The sequence below is a fragment of the Lithobates pipiens genome, unplaced genomic scaffold (assembly GCF_037356315.1).
Source record: "Lithobates pipiens isolate NorthernLeopardFrog02 unplaced genomic scaffold, aLitPip1_a1.2 Scaffold_30, whole genome shotgun sequence".
Taxonomy (NCBI): domain Eukaryota; kingdom Metazoa; phylum Chordata; class Amphibia; order Anura; family Ranidae; genus Lithobates; species Lithobates pipiens.
This window is the reverse complement of record NW_027507791.1, coordinates 63,296,788-63,315,715: the sequence shown is the minus strand read 5'-3', so window position 1 is coordinate 63,315,715 and position 18,928 is coordinate 63,296,788. Positions and strand designations below refer to the sequence as shown.

The 18,928-nt window shown below is 41.5% G+C and overlaps 1 protein-coding gene across 4 annotated transcripts in view; it reads left to right on the top strand.

Annotated features, from left to right (window-relative positions):
- SYNE2 (spectrin repeat containing nuclear envelope protein 2) overlaps positions 1 to 18,928 on the top strand; it is a 529,925-nt gene that overhangs the window by 215,569 nt on the left and 295,428 nt on the right. For 3 of the 4 annotated variants that reach the window (XM_077464352.1, XM_077464353.1, XM_077464351.1), the window contains exons 40-42: positions 509 to 2,968; positions 3,209 to 3,301; positions 13,943 to 14,112. In XM_077464352.1, coding sequence (XP_077320478.1) covers positions 509 to 2,968; positions 3,209 to 3,301; positions 13,943 to 14,112 — 2,723 coding nt within the window. The remainder of the gene's footprint in view (positions 1 to 508; positions 2,969 to 3,208; positions 3,302 to 13,942; positions 14,113 to 18,928) is intronic. The other variant, XM_077464354.1, reaches the window with a different exon arrangement.

Sequence of the window (18,928 nt, the reverse complement as noted above, 5' to 3'; positions counted from 1 at the left end):
TTGATTCAGCTTCCATCTACCATGTTCTGGATTTCTCCTTACAAGCACTGTTAGATTTGCTGGATAGTTTGATTTTGCACTTTTCATCTCTGGGACTTACTTATGAACTATTCATTTTCATAATAATTATTCACAATATTTCATGCACTTGATATGTTGTCACTATTACTTATGTGTTTATTATTGGACATTATTTTTAAGTATTTATTAATTTTGTGATAGGCACTTAATAGGAATTAATATTTATTTTAATAGCGCAACACAGATTTTTATTTTGTATGTATTTAATACCAGGTGTGTAAGTATTGGTAATTGCTGCTGTCAGTTTTTGATTTATTGGTACTTTTAGGGTAGTAATTATTTTAGTAATGACTACATAACAGGTTTAAAAATTCAAGCTTTTTTTTGGGACTTTAAAAAATAAAAAATTAATTATTTATTTTTTTAATAATCAGGTTTTGCTGTTATTTTGTGTAATAAAACCCATTTTCTCCCATTTCTCCTGTAGGAGCTACGCAATCAGTATGAAATCTTGCAAAATGATCTAGCTGAGGCGTCTCGGGTAGCAGAAGTTGTGAAGCAGAGCACTTCTTCTCCCCAAGTCCTACAAATTAAGGATGCCCTGGACATGCATCACTGTAAAATGAGAGGTTATTTGGAGCAGCTTGACTATTTGAAGGAAGCAATAGAACAACCTCCCCTAGTTCATAAAATCAAGAAAAAGGAATCTAAGAAAGGGACAAAGAAAAAAACAGGACATGCTGCAAAATCCACCTTAGAACCATCTTTACAACCTTCTGTGCAACCTATTGAAAAGCACACAGTGCTGCCTACAGTAGAGCCTTCACTGAAATCTTCTGGGAAGGCTGCAGTAGAACCTTCAGTGCAGCCAGCAGTAGATCTACCAGAACCTGCACCAGAGCCTCCAGTACATGTTGATAAGTTGTCAGAGCAGCCTTCAGTCCAGTCTGCTGGTGAGCTTTGGGTAACTCCTGGACCATCTTGTGAAGAAAATCTAGTACTAGATCTTACTTTAAAATCTGCACAGCAGCCTACAGTGCAAACCACAGCCGAGCCATCGGTGTACCCAGAACAATCAGTGCAATATGAAGGGAGATTTTCAGTGGGGCTTCCAGTGGAACCTTTAGTGCAACCAGTAGCAGAGCATTTTACCCATCCTGCAGCTAAACCATTCATGATTCCTGTGGCCCAAAATTCACAGCCTGCACCAGAGCCTTCAGTGCAACCTACAGTAGATCTTACAATGAGACCTGCAGAAGTCGTTTCAGCAATCCCTGCAGGAGAACCTTCAGTGTTGCCTAAAACAGAGTCTTCTGTGCAACTTGAAGCAGAACCTTCTGTTCCACCTGATGCAAGATGTGTAGTGCAGCATTCAGGAGAACCTTTTGTTGAACCTGATACAATACATTCAGTACAGCATACAACAGAGCTTACTGTTCAGCCTAGTGCCAGGTCTTCAGTTCAGCCTTCAGAAGAGGCTTTTGTTCCACCTGACACAAGTTTTTCAGTGCAGCCTAAACCAGACTTTACTGTTCAGCCTGTTGAAAGACCTTCTATTCACCCCTTAGAAGAGCCTGCTGATTTACTTGATGCAAGTATTTTAATTCAATCTGCTGAACAATCCATGTTTCCTGTGGTTAAACAGCCTTCAGCAGAGCCTGCAGTAGATCTTACTATGCGACTTCCAGAAGTGGCTTCTGCATTAACTGCAGGAGAACCTTCAATGTTGCCTGAAACAGAGGCTTTAGTGCAACTTGCAGCAGAACCTTCTGTTCCAACTGTTGCAAGACCTTCAATTCAGCCTTCAGGAGAGCCTTTTGTTCCACCTGAAGTAGCTTCTTCAGTGCAGCCTGCACCAGAGACTACAGATTATGTTGGTGAAAGACCTTCAGTGCAGCCTTCTGCTTCACTTGATGCCAGAGGTTTAATTCAACCTGTTGAACTGTATGTGTTTTCTGGGGCCAAAGGTTCATTGCAGCCTACAGCAGAGCCTTCAGTGCAACCTGCTGTGGATCTTACTGTGAGACCACTAGAAGTGGTTTCAGCATTACCGACAGGAGAACCTTCAGTGTTGCTTGAAGTAGAGTCTTCTGTGCAACTTGCAGCAGAATATTCTGTTTCACTTACAGCAAGACCTACCATGGAGCCATCCGCAGAGCCTTTTGTTCCACCTGACGCAAGTACTGTGCAGCCTGAACCAGAAATTGTACTGCCTGGTACCAGGCCTTCAGTACAGCCTTCAGGAGAGTCTCTTGTTCTACCCAATGAAATTTCTTCAGTGCAGCCTACACCAGAGACTACTGTTCAGCCTGATGCAAGATCTTCAGTGCCATCTTCAGTAGAGCCTTCAGTAAAACCTACAGTAGAGCCTTCAGAAGTAGCTTCAGTGCAGCTTTTAGTAGGACCATCTATGCCAACTGTAATTGATTCTTTAGTACCACCTGAAGTGGAGCATACACTAAATCTTACTGTACAACCTGCAGAAAGACCTTCAATACAGCATGCACCAGAACCATCTAAGCAAAATATGGTGGGTCTTTCTTTGCAGTCTGCAGTGGAACTTAAAGAACATAATTTAGTAGACCCTTCTGGTGTAGTAGAACATGCTATACATTCTTTAGCTGCTCCTTCAGAGGGAGCTTTGCGGGCCAAAATGCAGGCAGTGAAAACTTCAGAGCAAGATTCAGACAACCATGCAGCACAAGTTGTTGCGGAGAATTTAGTGCACAATGTTTTGGCGCAGGTGGTACAAGACCAAGTGGTACTTACAGCCCAAGAGGCAGTGGAATTCACAGTACAAGTTAAAGACCAAACTCGGCCTCATCTAGAAGTGTCTACACTTCCTGACAAGCCTTTGTGTGCATCTCCTGATCAGACCCCAGTGCAGCCCAGCAAGTCAGAAATCACAAAGGAAAGAAAAAGTTCTAAAGGAAAAAAAAAGAAAAAGGTAATTTTAATAAATTTAATTTTACAGTGCTCTTGTTAAAAATTGCTTTTACAACAGCAAGATGCTAAAATGTATTAGGCTATCAGATAAACAATTTGTTCCATGAAAAGTGTGTTATAACATATGTAGGTATTGATTGTTTTACTGTGTTTCCTATGGTTTTAACTTGTGAACTTTGGGAATGATGTGAAAATTAAATTCTAACAGGTTTTTTTTTTTTTTCTTTTTTATTATAACTAGTTGATCGCTGCTTCGTACACTGCAGACAAGCAAGCAGTGAATGGAGCTACTTCACCAGTAGAAAAGACTAGCATCTTGGATCATAGTGAGGAGGTAAAATGTTGAAGGGGATTTATCGTTTTTTCATATCTTTGATTCACTTGTACATGAGATTGTCTTGAAGGGACCCTGTTGCTATGCAGAAATATCCAAGAAATGGTCTGTCTGTAAAGAAGGGTGTTCATACTTTACTTTTTTTATGTGACTGATTACCTTTCTTTTTAATAGCTCAGATAAGTTGAGGTATTGCGATTGCTGACCTACACTGAACTACAATTCACTACATTTAATGCTATGACAAAATTAAGTAAAAGCAAAGCTTGAAACACACTTCATTTAAAATTTAGCTGCAAATGGCTCATTAAAAGAGGTGTGTGTGTGTGTGTGTGTGTGTGTGTGTGTGTGTGTGTGTGTGTGTGTGTGTGTGTGTGTGTGTGTGTGTGTGTGTGTGTGTGTGTGTGTAATATTACAATAAAGGAGAGGAGTTGGTATTGGGACTTTAAATTAGGACATGGCCTGGTAAGGTCGAATACCTCCATCCCTGTCAATGTTGAAAAAGGGGGGGGGGTCCGGGGGAGAAGGTAAATTGGGATTTTGAATGGAGCATGGGGGTGCAAATGGATGAATGGATTGGTAAACGTAAAGTGGAGGGACACCCGAAAAAAAAAAAAAAAAAAAGAAGCATTATTCATAAAAAAAAAAAGTTTAACTTATCAGAAACCCCTGTTGCTAGACAGTCTTCCTAATCTGTCTCTTCCTACTCCGCAGTGATCTTCAGTCTTCTCTCCTCCTTATGTTGTCTTCTGGGGAATGGGGTACCCTGTGTCCTGGGAATTGTGTGTGTACCAGAACACAGCGCGCCCCATTCACAAAGCACTGCACGACTGGCGCATGCGTTGTAGGAAATTGGCAGTGAAGCCGCAAGGCTCCACTGCCTGTTTCCCTTAGCGAGGATGGCGGCGCCAGGACATGATATCAGGGACATGTTGATCTCGAGGGGCCAACATCGCGGGTGCCCTGGACAGGTAAGTGTGCTTATTAAAAGTCAGCGGCTACAGTGTTTCTAGTTGCTGACTTTTAAAAAAAAATATATAAAAATTCTGCTGGAGCACCCCTTTAATATTTATTCATAAGCAGGGTATATTATGGTAATAATATAGCAAAATCCAATTCGATTCATACATGGTAATGATATAACATTGAATAAAGTTTATAATGTAAAACAATTATAATACACAGTTGGCCAATATAATCTAATCCCCAACATTTAGAGTAAACCAATTTATACAGTAAAGTGATACGTAGTCCAATGAATACACACACACACACACACACACACACACACACACACACACACACACACACACACACACACACACACACACACACACACACACTCTCTTAACACAGTAATGCCCAATATGTCTGAAGCCTCAGTATTCTCTATCATTGGTAGCAAGTCGATGAGACAATAAATAGCAACCATCGTATGAGGAATTAATATAAATACCCAATGGAACCTAATATCAGGGTAGTATGCATAAAGTGTTAGAATGGATATATTTAGTAAAACACGGCATCTATAGCTCAACGCGCTTCATGGCTTGGGCCAATCTAAAGGAGCGAAGCACGTGATGTAAATCTAAAATAGATAAAAACTGTTATATTGTAATTTCCTAGACAATTAGGCATAATTGATAGATGGCAGTCATGAGATGGATACAAAAATCCCCCTAGGGCGTATTACTTACAGGGTGACTGTAATGATGGTACAGTACAGAGGGCTGTGAGTCACCCAGGAATGTCATTTGCGGGAGCTGAGGTGGCGTGTCAACCAACGTAGGACAACATCAAAGGTGGGTATGTGTCAATACAGATAATACTGGTGGAGTTGGGTTGGTGAGTAGACCAATCAATAAGGGCCTCTGTGAGAAATAATATGATATAGGTATTGAGTAATAATGTGCAGAGTGGCCCAAACACATGATTGAGCTATCATAAGTATGCAGCTGTGGCTAATTAAAGCCCAGCTGCTAAAAATAAAAAAAGCAGAAAGTAAGGATCACCCAAAACACCAAAAAAAAAAAAAAAAAAATGTAAGAAAATATATAATATATAAAAGCTGTTTTAACCGCCAAAGGATTTGTATTTCTGCCATTTATACAGTACTGCCGCACAGCACAGCCTTGTCTGGCAAGGCTTGAAGCCCTGATTTTTCTTTGCTACAGCTAAGTAGCCTTTACAGGTCTTTTCCTTTCCCCAGCCTGTAACTGCAAAATGAAAGAAGAAACAACAGTCCACTAAGATAATCTGTCACACTGCTCCTATCAAAATTTCTTGTTAGTACATGAGCAAGACTCTACAACTGATTGGCTGTTTTTTGCTGCTTTTCCCTCTCCTTGTCTGAGCTCTGTTGTACAAAGAAGGATGGTACCAGTTCAACATCAGATACTTGAGCTTTTTACATTTAAAAAAATACATATAATGACGTATTGATCAATACAGAGCTGCATTATACTGTCTTGTATCTGGCTGGGGTTCAACTGTAAGGCAAACACTGCTGCAAAATAATAGCTTTCAGAAAATACACTTCCAAATGGAGTATAATATTTGTTCAGCCAAAACTATTATTTTTTAGCAGTGAATAGGTTGGGGAATTTTTAACTACTTTTACTGCTGTTCGGTTCTAGTTTAGAAAATGTATTTTACATGTTGAACAGCAGAGGGCAGCAACACTCCAGGCTAAGTTTGCTCTGTAAAAATACTGTAAAATAATTTTAAGCTTCGGCTTATATAATGTAACCTTTACTTTCTTTTCAACTTGTCTTGACTTTACTGAATAACTAGCTAAATGTACATGCATCTACTTTTCCATGTTAAACAGCAGAGGGCAATAACATCCTATACAAAGTTTGCTTCCAAATAACAAGCATTTTCACTTGCTTTAACTTTACCAAATAATTACACATAAATATATACACACTATATGAAGAGTAGGGTAATCGGACATCAACTTTTTTACCCCGATGCAGCCATGAGTTGGTTTGTCCTAGGAGGACAGTCACTAAACCATTTTTTTTTTGTTAACTCCTATAATTTCTCAGTTTCTATAATTTCTCAGTTTCTTCTATCATTTCTGTTTCCTAGACAGTCCACATAGTAAAAACTACCTTTAGAAAGAAATGAAGTATAGCATATTATATATTTTTTCGGTTTTAATCAAATTTTTGGCATCGAACAATGAGATTGTTAAGTATTTGACCTAAATAAAATGTATTTGAATATTCTGACTGTCAGGCTATGGATAGATAGGAACAGTGATGAGCACTCTGAAGTATATTGAAATAAATGGTACAATAAATATTATTGTACCTATATATTAATTTGTCTAATCCCTATAATTGGCTATTCTATAAAACTCCACATGTTACTCTTGATATCCCAATAATACAAGGTTAGCTATGAAACCAAACACGGTTTATAAGTAATAAATTCTTTATTTCCCATGGAAATAGGAAATGCTAACATGAAAGATATTACAATATTACAAACATATACAAACAATACACATCATATCAGAATATATAATACAAGAATATCAAAGATACTTATCACAAGGCTCTCCACAAGACTTTGTATCCAGTTAGGCTCAGGTGTTGAAGAGAGGGCCAGAGCCATGAGTCTTAGGCCCAAACCATGATCCTAAGGGAAAGGGAAAGAGAGGGCTTTTGGACTTGTTCAGTCCTTTTTACTCACATTCACACCCACTCGTTGCCTCCTATCCAGTGAGGAATTGCCAAGCGGTAGTTCTAATATCTATCCATTCTCCAGGAAGCATGCTGTATTGTACACTAGGGGACATCATTTGTCCATGAATCGCCACTGTCCGACCTGGGTCAAATCTTCATAGACATCTTGGCCTTTGATCTTCTGTAGCTCAACTCATCAGTCATCTTGGCAGCAGTGGCTCTATTTGAAGCTTGTAATCACACATATATGCTACAAAGCTTCGATGTGTAACTGGTTACACTCCAACTTAGGCCACCGGGCTGTATCAACCAGCAAATGAAATACCAGAAATATGACATCAGACCATGTTGCTATCCAACACACTCCCACCAGGTATCTCAGGAATTTATTTTCTGATATGTTGAAAATCCTCTGACATTTTATTTTATTTTTTTTAATCTTTTGTTGATACAATGGTTCTGTCCTTTCATTCAGTATATGGATGTTTTTGGATTGCAATGCAGCTTTTTATTTAGGCAGTACAGTAAATTGCTGGGTAATGGTCAACATTTTATTGTACCATTCTGATCGAGTCAGGAAAAATAGTTAAAGTGCAACTTTACCCATAATCACTTGATTTAAAAAAATAACATTCTTTTAGCAATTATCATACATTCCACTTTAACAATTGTGCTACAAAAATTGTGTACTGTATATTGCCTCCAGCATTGCTCCTGTTTCTTCTTACTGGAGGCTGCCATTTTGCTGAAGCCCAGAACCCCTGAGCAGCAGTAAATCTTTAGGCTGTCAGCAGTTTGGCCTCTAGTGCCCAGAATAGAGGACAACTGAGCATGTACAGAGCAGGGTGCGGCTGGGCCTATATGGGTTTTAAACATTACAGGCACTTTTTTTTTTTTAAACATTTTACATACATTAGTTATACCTGCAAAAGGGGCAGCATGAAATGATCTATCAGGACTTAATTTCTGCCTAGTAGACACGATGAGATTATTGGACTAATGATCATGTTTTTTTAAGGGTTGCTTGAGAAGAGAGCAATTTTTGCCTCTCACATGCAGTAAGTAACCATAGACACCAATGACCTTTTTTGCCATCTTCATAGTGGGCATTTTTCCCCCTTAACTATCAAGGGGAAGGATCATCCTTTCCAATAACTACCGCAATATTGTACCATAAACTGTAGATATATACATTTTTTTTGCAGGGGTTCCCAGAGATCCGAAAGTTATTTTACTCTTCTTCTAGGTGAAAGCTTTAGAGCAGGGCTAGGCAACCTCAGCCCTCCAGCTGTGCTGAAACTACAAATCTCAGCATGCCTCTGCCTCTAGGAATAATGCCTGTGATTGTGAGGTTCTTGCAATGTCTCATGGGACTTGTAGTTTTAAAACAGCTGGAGGTATGAGGTTGCCTACCCCTGCTTTAGAGAAAAGTTGGTCTAGTAGCAAACAGTTGATATTTTATTCAGCCCTTAAAGCAAGTCGCTTATAAACCTGGTTCAAAATTTTCAGAAGGAGCTTTGTTAAAGCCTTTAAAATATTGTTCAGTTCCAGTTTGGGAATGCTAAACACATATCCAAGAAAAGAAAAGCTGTCACTTTAAACAACCTGCTGGCAGCCGTCTGTAAGTTTCAGCTTCAATAAGAAGCCTGCTGAAGCCTACTAGCAACTTGCTTAAAGTGACCATCAGCACCAAATTAAGACATTTAACATTCCCCAACTGAAACTGAATTTTGCTTTAAAGGCCTCAAAGCTACTGGAAGCTTCCTTCCGAAAGCATTTTAAATGCATTGCAAAGGTTGCTGTACACAGTGATTGTTTGCAAGCTAAATTACATTACCATTATACACATAACTGAGACTGACTATTCTAAATGCACATTTAAAATGTATTTTATACTCTGGCATGAATTTACAAAGTAGTACAAACCTGTTCCCCGTCAACAAGTGAAAATAACTTTCTTCATTCAGCCAGTTCCACCTACAAGGAGCAAGTGTTTTCATATCTTAGTAGTCATCCCCTTCTTGCAATAGTAATTCATATCTTGTATACTGTACATAAATGTTCAGGTCAAATACCTACATTGTGTCCATTCTTTGTACTGTAGCACCCTCATAGCAAGAGTAGGATGCTAGGTAAATTTAGTTGGCTTCTCTGTAAACTGTGGAGCAGGGGTTGATAACTTAGGGCTGTTCAGTGTCCCATAGGCTGCTGTTCTTTTATCCCCCCTTTCTTCTAGAAACTTCTGGAAGTAGGAGGGAGAACAGCCAGTCCTAGATATTTATGGAGCTCAGGCCAGTCCCTGGGGAGGTGTGCTCAGAAGGTGGAGGGAGAGCCCATATATATTCACAGGTCCAGCCTTCTGGAGAAGACCGCTGTTCAGGGGCCCTCCCCCTGGGGCAGAGGGAGAGACAGAGGGGCAGTCAGAGGAGCTTTTTTGAAGACATTGAGGTCCCAGCTAGGCTTTCCTGGGGGGGGGGGGGGTGATACAAAAGAGCTTGGCCTAGAGACTGAAGATAAGTAATTGTGAGCCTGTTCATCTCACAGGGAAGTGCAGTGCAGCCAAGAGTTGTGGAACACAGCCAGCAACGTGCAATACTGCAAAAGCGTGCTTAGTACAGCCAGGAGTTGTTCGAGTCAGCCAAGAGAATACAGTGCAATCTTAGGTTTGGCAATACAGCCTGCATTTATATATAGAGCAACCAGAAGCCTAGCAGTATTAACGTTCTACAATTCCAGGGTAACCCATGCTCTCCATCCCTATCCAACTTCCTGTTTCTAATAGCTAAAAGAAACTCCTACTTTTCCATGAGCCAAAGGAAGCATAGTGAAAAGGCAGTGTACTTGGCTGTGCATGCTGTGAGTGGGGGGAAATAGGCCACAAATAACCAGTGGTTCCTGTAGGGGTAGTGCTACAGTACTAAGAAAATTAGAGCTGCAATTTGGTAGCTGTAAACCATTCCTGCAGCTTGTCTGCATTAGCTTCCATGAATTAACATGTCCTTAGGAAAAAATGTAACACTTCAATAACATTATTCAGTAAAAGATCAGCATTTTATAGTTGTCTGAACAAACCACTTTGCAGGTGAAACGGCAGGTATCCCCACTCTGCCAAAAGCATAATACATTTTGTATAGAGAAGCTTTATTAAGGGAAAAGTTTAATCTTTTGCACTCATAAGAACTTGGACCAATAAAGCATGGAAACTGCCATTGTTGACTTATCATTTTAAAAACACTAGTTTCCCGACTTGCATGTTAATCATCTGGCTTAAGCACTTTTTTTTTTCAAATAACAATTTTATTAGTCATCTCAGCAGAGAATGGGACAAAAACAGAACAAAGTAGCTCCAAGTAATACTGAAACATGGTTATAGCAAGTTCAAGCAATATAGTAACAATTGACGCAATCTCCTTGTTGGGTCATACCATGAACTGCTGGGTGACATATTCAGTTTGCCACAGCTGAGATAGAACTTATGAGGTAGAGAAGAGCGTGAAAGAAAATGAAGGGAAAGAGAGAGATTTGAGACAAAGGGTAGATGAAAGAAGGATGGGGAAATAACACAAAAGCACATCCACCAGGTCAAGAGGGGTCCCCCTGAAGACGCCACAGCTCCCAGACCTTATCATGTAATTCCAGCCTATCCTAAGTCTAGCTGTCATTTACCTCCACATCTTTTATTCTGGCATACAGGGTGTCTTGGGAAGGTGGGGAGCTCCGCTTCCAGTTAAGGGCAGCTAGACAGCATGCAACAGTAAGGATGTGTCTGAGTAGTTTCTTGCACGGATTGGGAATTTGTAGTGGTGATAGACCGAGCAGGAAAAATGTAGATATCAGGGGAATAGGCACTTCAAATAGGCAGGACAGCAGGTGCTATGTTGAAAGCCAGAAGGGCACTATCAGGGGGCAGCTCCAATAGATATGAGAAAGAGTACCTTTGTCCCTCTGACAGTGCCAGCATCGGTCAGAACTAGATTGATGGATGGCGTGGATTACATCCGGAGTCAAGTACCAAAAGTAAAGTATTTTATAGACATTTTCCTTGTAAAGCGTGCAAAAGGAGCTCCTAGCCGCTAGAGTCCAGATCATCTGCCACGTCATCTCTGGGATTTCTTCACCCAGTATCTTTTGCAATGGAGCATATAGGCATGTTTACACTGGTTTGGTGTAGGATAGACATTAGGTAGCTGATATATGTCAGAGATCAAGCCCCCCGGAATGCGGATTACTCCAAGATTATGCACTCAAAAAGGGATGGCCCTGAAAATTGTACATTTGGGGTAATTGTTTGGACATAATGGCGTATTTGCAAATATCCATAGAACACCTGGCGAGGTAACTCATATTTGTTCTGGGGTCTACCAAGTGTCCAAAGTGGAATAAGTCCTGTGTTGCCCAAGGTGAGGACATCTGGTGGGTGAGACTAGCAGGCAGCCTGGGGTTGCAGATAACCGAAGTTGAGAGCAATTTTGCACAGCTCATGTTCGCAAGATAGTTTTCACCAGAACGATCTAAGCCGGAACATGGATCCCAAGAGCCTACCCGGGTCCACCTCCACACTTGCATTCCAGAGCAACCTGTTCGGGTGTATGGGTGCCAGCCATATTTTTTCAATCTCTGTCCACTTATTATATTATAGGAACCAGGAGGTTATGGCACGCAGTTGGGTTGCTTGGTAATATTTTACAAGGTTAGAGAACACTAGTCCCTCATAAGAGCTGGACGCCATTAATACTGAACAGGGAATCTTATAGTTCTAAACGAAGCATATTAGATCCGCTTGGAGGGCTCACAGGTGCGCATAGGGCATGGGAATAGGCAGTGTTTGAAATAATTTTAAAAGTTTTCATCTTGACCGAGACCACATGTCCCAGGAGGGATATGTGCTGAGTGTTGAATTTTTGTAATAGTTCCTGTATAGATCAGAGGGGGGGGGGTGGGGGGTGGAGTTCGCTTGGTATAGGGTGGCGAAGGTCGGGGTGATGTGTACCCCCAGATATTTCATGGCTGAGGCCTTCCAGTTATAGGGGACTCGTTTGCGGGTGGTGGACTTATGCAGCAGGGATATTAATCGGGAGGGCCTCCAATTTGGACGCATTGATTTTATGACCCGAGAGGGACTTAAAGGTGTCCAGCTCAGTGTACAGGCCAGGCAGGGAAATCCTGGGCTTAGTCAGGGTAAGTATGATATCGTTCACAAACAGTGACAATTGAACTCCTTTCCCCTAATTGGTATGCCCCGAATATCTAGGTTTCCATGGATGGATGATGGCAAGGGTTCAACACATAGGGCAAACAATAGAGGCGAGAGCGGGCATCCCTGGCGGATACCATTAGTAACTGGGAAAGAGGTAGATAGGGCAAAGGGGTCTTCACTTGGGATGTAGGGTTGATATAAAGGTGTAAAATAGCTTATAGTAAAGGTTCCCGAAATCCCATATAGTGCAACGTAGCAAACGGGAAAGGCCAGACAATCCCTGTTTGCTGCGTGAATTAAAGCGGTGCGTCACCCGATTTTAACATATCTCAAGCTGATTAAATACATGTCATCCTTTTCAAACACGGAAAGTTTTTTTTTTTTTTTTTCAGCATTACCTTTTTTTTTTGTTATCTTGTCCATTTCCTGTCTATGGTGATCGCGGATATGGGCGGGGATCGTGCACATATGGGCGGGGATAGTGTGGATAGTTCGTAATATCCTCAATCCGCACTGCCAGTGCGGCGGCCCGCTGACGCGAGTTATCGCGTGATTTCTTACTTGCACAGCTCCGTTGCCATCACAACGGGGCGGGACTTCCGACGCCGCCGCCCGTTGCGATGGCAACCTTAGCTGTTGACGGCGCTCCTCTTTACAGTTACTGCGCATGCGCGAGATCGGGAATACAAGGCGCAGTGCCTCCTGGTCGAGAAGGGGTACTGTATCCTGGAAGAGGATGCCTGTGGGCTTCACATGCCCACAGGTAAGATGAGACCCGGCTACAAGAATTATTAAAAGTTGATATTGCTATAGAAAACGGACATCTTTAAGACTGAAAACACGCAAAAAGTGAATTATAAATGTTAAGGACATAATCTTTGTGATTGTACCAAAAAAAAAAAAAAAATGTTTAGGGCAGTGGAGCCCCACTTTAAGTTTGACCCTCCTTGTGTTGTCACCCACCTGGCGGAGAGGGACAAAGCCCATGTGATCTTTGGGAATTAAGGAGGGAAGGACCACATTCAAGCGAATAGAGAGAAGCTTAGTAAATAATTTTCAGGTCAGAGTTCAGAAGTGCTATAGGCCTGTAGCTAGCACATAGAGGGGTCCTTATCTGGCTTTGGAATCAGTCAGGAAGGATCTCTGCAATATCTTAGGATATGGGAGTCTGCTGTAGGAAAACGTTAAAAAGCTTTACACATGTGTGGTATTAAGAGAGGGGGAAAGGATTTGTAGTACTCGTAAGGGAGGCCGTTTTGCCAGGGGATTTACGTGTAGGGAGATATTTAATTGTTGACTCAAGTTCCTCCTTGGTGATGGGTGCGTTGAGGGGAAGAAGGTCAGAGGGTTGCCAGTTGGAGGATTCCACTCCACTCTAGGTATTGAGCAAGTGGGGACATGGGGCAAGGCAAGTCAAAACTAGACTTGGATTAAGGGAAGTCAGCAGTGATGGCTTCCACACTTTCTCGAAGTAAAGGTTTCCTCTTTGTTCCCTGGTCTGGGAGTTCTCTAAATGTTCCTTCCAGTAATCGGCTAAGGATTGGACCTGATTTCACTTTCTCAAGGAACTCGCTTCCTTTCTGAAGGAACTCTGTTCTCAAGGAAGTCAGTTTGAGCTGGAAATTGCTTTTTCTTTACTTTTTTAATATTAAGTTATTTTTAAAGGTTCCCTACATTAGTTCTTTTATGCCTGCTCTGAAGGCTGGTAACCTCTCTCATTAATGCTTTTTAATATGTTCTTTTTGACAGGATGTAAGTGCAGAATTTGTTCAAATGAAAATTAATCAGGATGCTTCGGACAATTTGAGAGAAGTTGCCAAGATAAAAGCATTAGAGGAGTGCGTGAAAGTAACTGAAGAACAGCGAGAGGCCATTGGTCAACTTCAGATGCTTCTCAAAGATTGTGATTCATTCAGGAGGTAAACGCAGGTCATCATTCTGAGCAGTTGATCTGTTATGCGTATTAAATGCTGTGTGTGTTAAGAAATCTTCTGAAAGTTTACTGGAAGAATCACAGAGTCATTATTAGAATAATGAAGCTGTCTCGTTTGTGGCATTCTAGAACTGAATATCACTACCTGTGGAGGAGACAATTTTCCTTCCGTGGAGATTTCACATTTTTAGTTGTTGGATGATTGGGTCTAAAATTTCAAGATGAAAATGCCGTCTTACATTAAATCTGCCTGCATTTAACCATTTTATGCCATGTTGTAATGTTGCAAGGATTGATGGATTTGAATCTTTTCATTTGAAATGTTCTAGCTGAGGCTGAAGTAACTTATATTCAATATGACTAATCTCTTGAGCTATGTGGCCTTGTCTAGTTCCTTATAAAGCGTATCTAAACCCAAAAACAAAAATTAAATATGTTAGTTTACCATTCCTTAGATTATGTGGCAGCATTAGTCTTCTTTTTCCAGTTATTTTCACCTGTAATCCTTCAAAGAACACAGTTCTAGTCCTAGGGTAACTACACTATTTTTCGTTTTCCTTTTGAAAACTCATATTTATTAGAGTTTCAAAAGATAACATATGTATGTGAATCTAGAGTATCCATACCATTAGTGACAGTAATAAAGAAATATCTAAGCAGACATCAAGCAGTAAAAAATCACAACATAATCCTTGGAGGTGAAGAATACAACCAAGTGTAGAGTAAAAAGCTATGGGCTAATGTGGTTTAAGTCATTCTACACCATGGAAAGAACATAAGCAATACTAGAGGCCTAGACTCTTATCCCTGTCGCTATTACCAGAAAGAAAAGATGTAGGATTACACTATTTTACCGTATCAGTGGGAGCAACCTTGAGCATCACCCGGGCTGCACTTCAAACATGTCTGCCTTTATTTATCTTCATTACATTGGGGAGAAAATAGGATTAGTGGTTTACAGAAGGAAGATAACATTGTTTAATGCTTCCAGCTCTGCTCACAGGAACTGACAGGGACACTACATTTCTTTCAAGATCGGCAGATCATTTCTGTACTTGTTAAACATGTTTTTAGCCAGAAAAATAAAATACTAATGCAGCCACCACATTGAAGGACTATTAAGCTGCAATATATTACATTTTTATTCTAGTGTTTAATTTCTGCTTAATGATAACCTGAGCATTTGTGATGCCTCTGCTGAAATCTCAGATCCACCAATAGAAATAGCATGAACCAATTGCAACGTGGCCAGTTCTGTTCAATAAATACTGATCAGCCATTACATTTTCACCACCACAAAAAAGAGAAGGAAATGAAATGTAAGAATTACCCTAAAAAAAGTAGGTATAAAGTAACTCCATATAGTATACTATTTATAAAATGTAAATTTTATTGGACTTTACTGTCAATTTGCCGTCCCCTCATTTAGAAAATAGCAACACAAAAATTTATCAAAAACCCTCCACCGAACACCATAATAACAACGTTATTATCTAAAATTAAACAACGAACAACCACACAGGGCCCAGTCTACATAAACGCCACATTTCTCAAAATGTATTGCCTGTCACCCTTAAAAATAAAGTATCACTGATGTCATTGATCAGTGAGCATCAACATTGTGAAATCAGACAAGGTGAGCACTTATTTGGAGGACAATGTTTACTGGCAGTGTCTTATCAGTACATATAATTCTGCCTAAATGTGTCATAAGCTGGGCTAAACGCTCCTCACTTTGAGCCACTGATTCATTCCCCTTAAGCATTGGTGCTCAACCTGTGGCTCTCCAGCTGTTGCAAAACTACAAGTCCCACGAGACATTGCACGGATTACAGGTACAAGCATGACTTCCAAAGGCAGAGGCATGATGGGACTTGTAGTTCTGCAACAGTTTGAGGGCCGCAGGTTCAGCACCCCTGCTTAAAGCTTCTTTGGGGCAGTTTACAGGCGTTTTTCTGCTTTTTACATTGGTGACCTGTACAAAATTGTGGTAAAAAACACGTGACTTTGAAACGCTTAGGTGTGAATGCAGCCTCAGACATTTTTCTTCAGGTGAAAATACACTCAGATGTGAACAGGTGCCATTGAAATTAAAAGGATGTTGCTTGTTGGGTGATTTTCAGGTGTTTTTCCAGGCATTTTACAAGCGAGTAAAGTACAGAAGCTTCTTTTTTTGGCAGATTACAGGCGTTTTCTGCTTTTTGCATTGGTGAATTTTTGACCTGTACAAAAACACGGCAAGAATGCGGAAAAATAGTGACAAAAATGCGCGACTTTCTGCCTGACAACAAAATGCCTAGGTATGAACAGAGCCTCAGGTGTGAATGCAGCCCGGCCCCTTTCACACTGCCACAACTTGAAAGTCACGCAATTTTACGGCCACGATTTTGATGCAGTTTTGCCATGATTTTTTAGGGAATGCCTGTATAAACTTGACGTCTACTGACCTCAACTCGCATCAAAGTTGGACCAAAGTAGTACAGAGACTTCTTTGAAGTCAGTGCGGCTCGAAGCCGGTACCTGTCTAAGGGCAAATATCTCCTAACCCGTATAGGTTTAGGAGATATTTCTTGGACCTACAGGTAAGCCTTAATCTAGGCTTACCTGTAGGTCAAAATGGTTTGTAAGGGTTTACAACCACTTTAACTCTGATCAAAGCATGGATTAAAAGATCATTGGAGACTCACAGTTATGGATGCAGGACATTGCAAGAGCCCTGACCTTCTTGGTGGCTATATGCTCTCAACGCCCACCCGAACAGCACCAGTTCCCGATTCAGTTCAGAGGGTTGGTGCCTCAAACTTCCACGTATGCGTAGTCGGAGGTCCACCCCAAACATAGCAGAGATAATTACTGGCTCTCCTGAGCCACTGTACATAGCAGGAGACTGTCAGGCCCCCGTGTGGTGTGTCCCATGGTTGGTAGCCTACTTTTAATCTTAGTGGGCTTTTTCAGAACCTAATTTTTACCACCCATCTAATATTTTGCTGCCAAAAAAGTCCTGACCCATCGAGGCATGGCTTCCACTAGACCTCTTAAAGTATGCTGTAGTATCTGGCAGCAAGCCACCAGTAGCAGATCCTTAAGTCCCAAAAGTTATGAGGTAGGGCCTGCATGTATCAGAATTATTTTTCCAACACATCCCATGGATGCTTGATTGGATTGTCATCTGGAGAATTTGGAGGTCAATTCAACATCTTAAACTTGTTGCTGAGTTCCTCAAACCATTCTTGAACCATTTTTGCCATGTTGTGGTGTACTTGGTCAGCAACAATGTTTAGTTTAGGTGGTATATGTCAAAGTAAAATCCACATGAATGTCAGAACCCAAGGTTTCCCAGTAGCTCGTTCCCCAACTCTAAAGCCCCGGGCGATGATGGCATCCCGATGGAGGTGTATAAACAGTTTGGTGATGTATTACTGCCTCAATTGCTCCGCACCCTAAATTTGGCCAGGGAATCGCACTGCCTTCCAGAGTCGATGAGAAGAGCCAGCATTGTGCTGCTTCTTAAGCCAGGGAAGGATCCGTTGGACCCCGGTTCGTATAGGCCGATTTCGTTGCTACAGACTGATATCAAGATCCTTGCTAAAGTGCTAGCCCGGAGATTGAATTCGGTGGTCGCCTCCCTTGTCCATCCGGACCAATCGGGTTTTATACCTGAGCGGTCCACAGCAATTAATATCCGCCGCTTGTTTCTCAATATGCAGTCCCACGCAGATAATGTGGGTGACAGAGCGCTGTTGTCGCTCGACGCCCATAAGGCTTTTGATAGCATTGAATGGGGCTACTTGTGGGCGACTCTCGAGAGATTTGGGTTTGGGCCCGGCTTTCTATCATGGGTACAACTATTGTATAATTCGCCTTCTGCGGTAATAAGGGAGGCGGGAAGGGTGTCAGCTCCTTTTCCCTTGTTTAGAGGGACTAGGCAGGGATGTCCTCTGTCCCCTTTACGTTTTGCTCTTGCCATTGAGCCTTTGGCAGCCCTGGTGAGATGCAACCCTTTGATAACGGGTTTTAAATATGGGCAGCTGCATGAAAAATTAATGTTATACGCGGATGATGCTATGCTGTTGCTGGGGGATACATCCGGGTCTCTGGTTGAGGCCATGAAAGTGGTTCGGCACTTTGGGTCGTTCTCGGGTCTGGTGATTAATTGGACCAAATCACATCTTATGTTGCTAGATTCTTCCTCCCCTCGGGATCCTGCGCTACAGGATATCCCGGTTACTGACAAATTTAAATACCTGGGGATCTGGGTTACCCCGCGCCCATGTGACTACTTATCACTGAATCTCTCCCCGTTATTAAGTAGGATCAGAGATAAAACGAAAGTTTGGGCTAAATTGAAAATGTCACTGATAGGCAGAGTGAACCTTATTAAAATGATTTGTATGCCACAATTACTGTATATTTTACATAACACGCCCATGGTGATTCCGCTTAAAATGTTTAGAATTATTAACTCCTTGTTTAGAGCATTTATTTGGCTTAACAAACCTCCTAGGATACGACTGGAACAGCTTCAGAAACCCAAGGAGATGGGGGGGCTGGCCCTTCCCAACCCGTGGCTATATTATATAGCGGCACAGTTACAACATATTGCCCGAGCCATAGCAAACAGCCGGGACATTGGGGGACGGGTGGGTAATCCCGCCACGGCTCTCCTGACACATGGTGCGGGCTCGGACGGGGTGGTGGCTGGACTGGAAGCCCTGTCGTTCGCCAAGTCTAACAGGCTCTTTCCAACGTATGCCCTACTTCAAAAAATATGGAATAAAACGCGCCAATTGCAGAATGTGGAG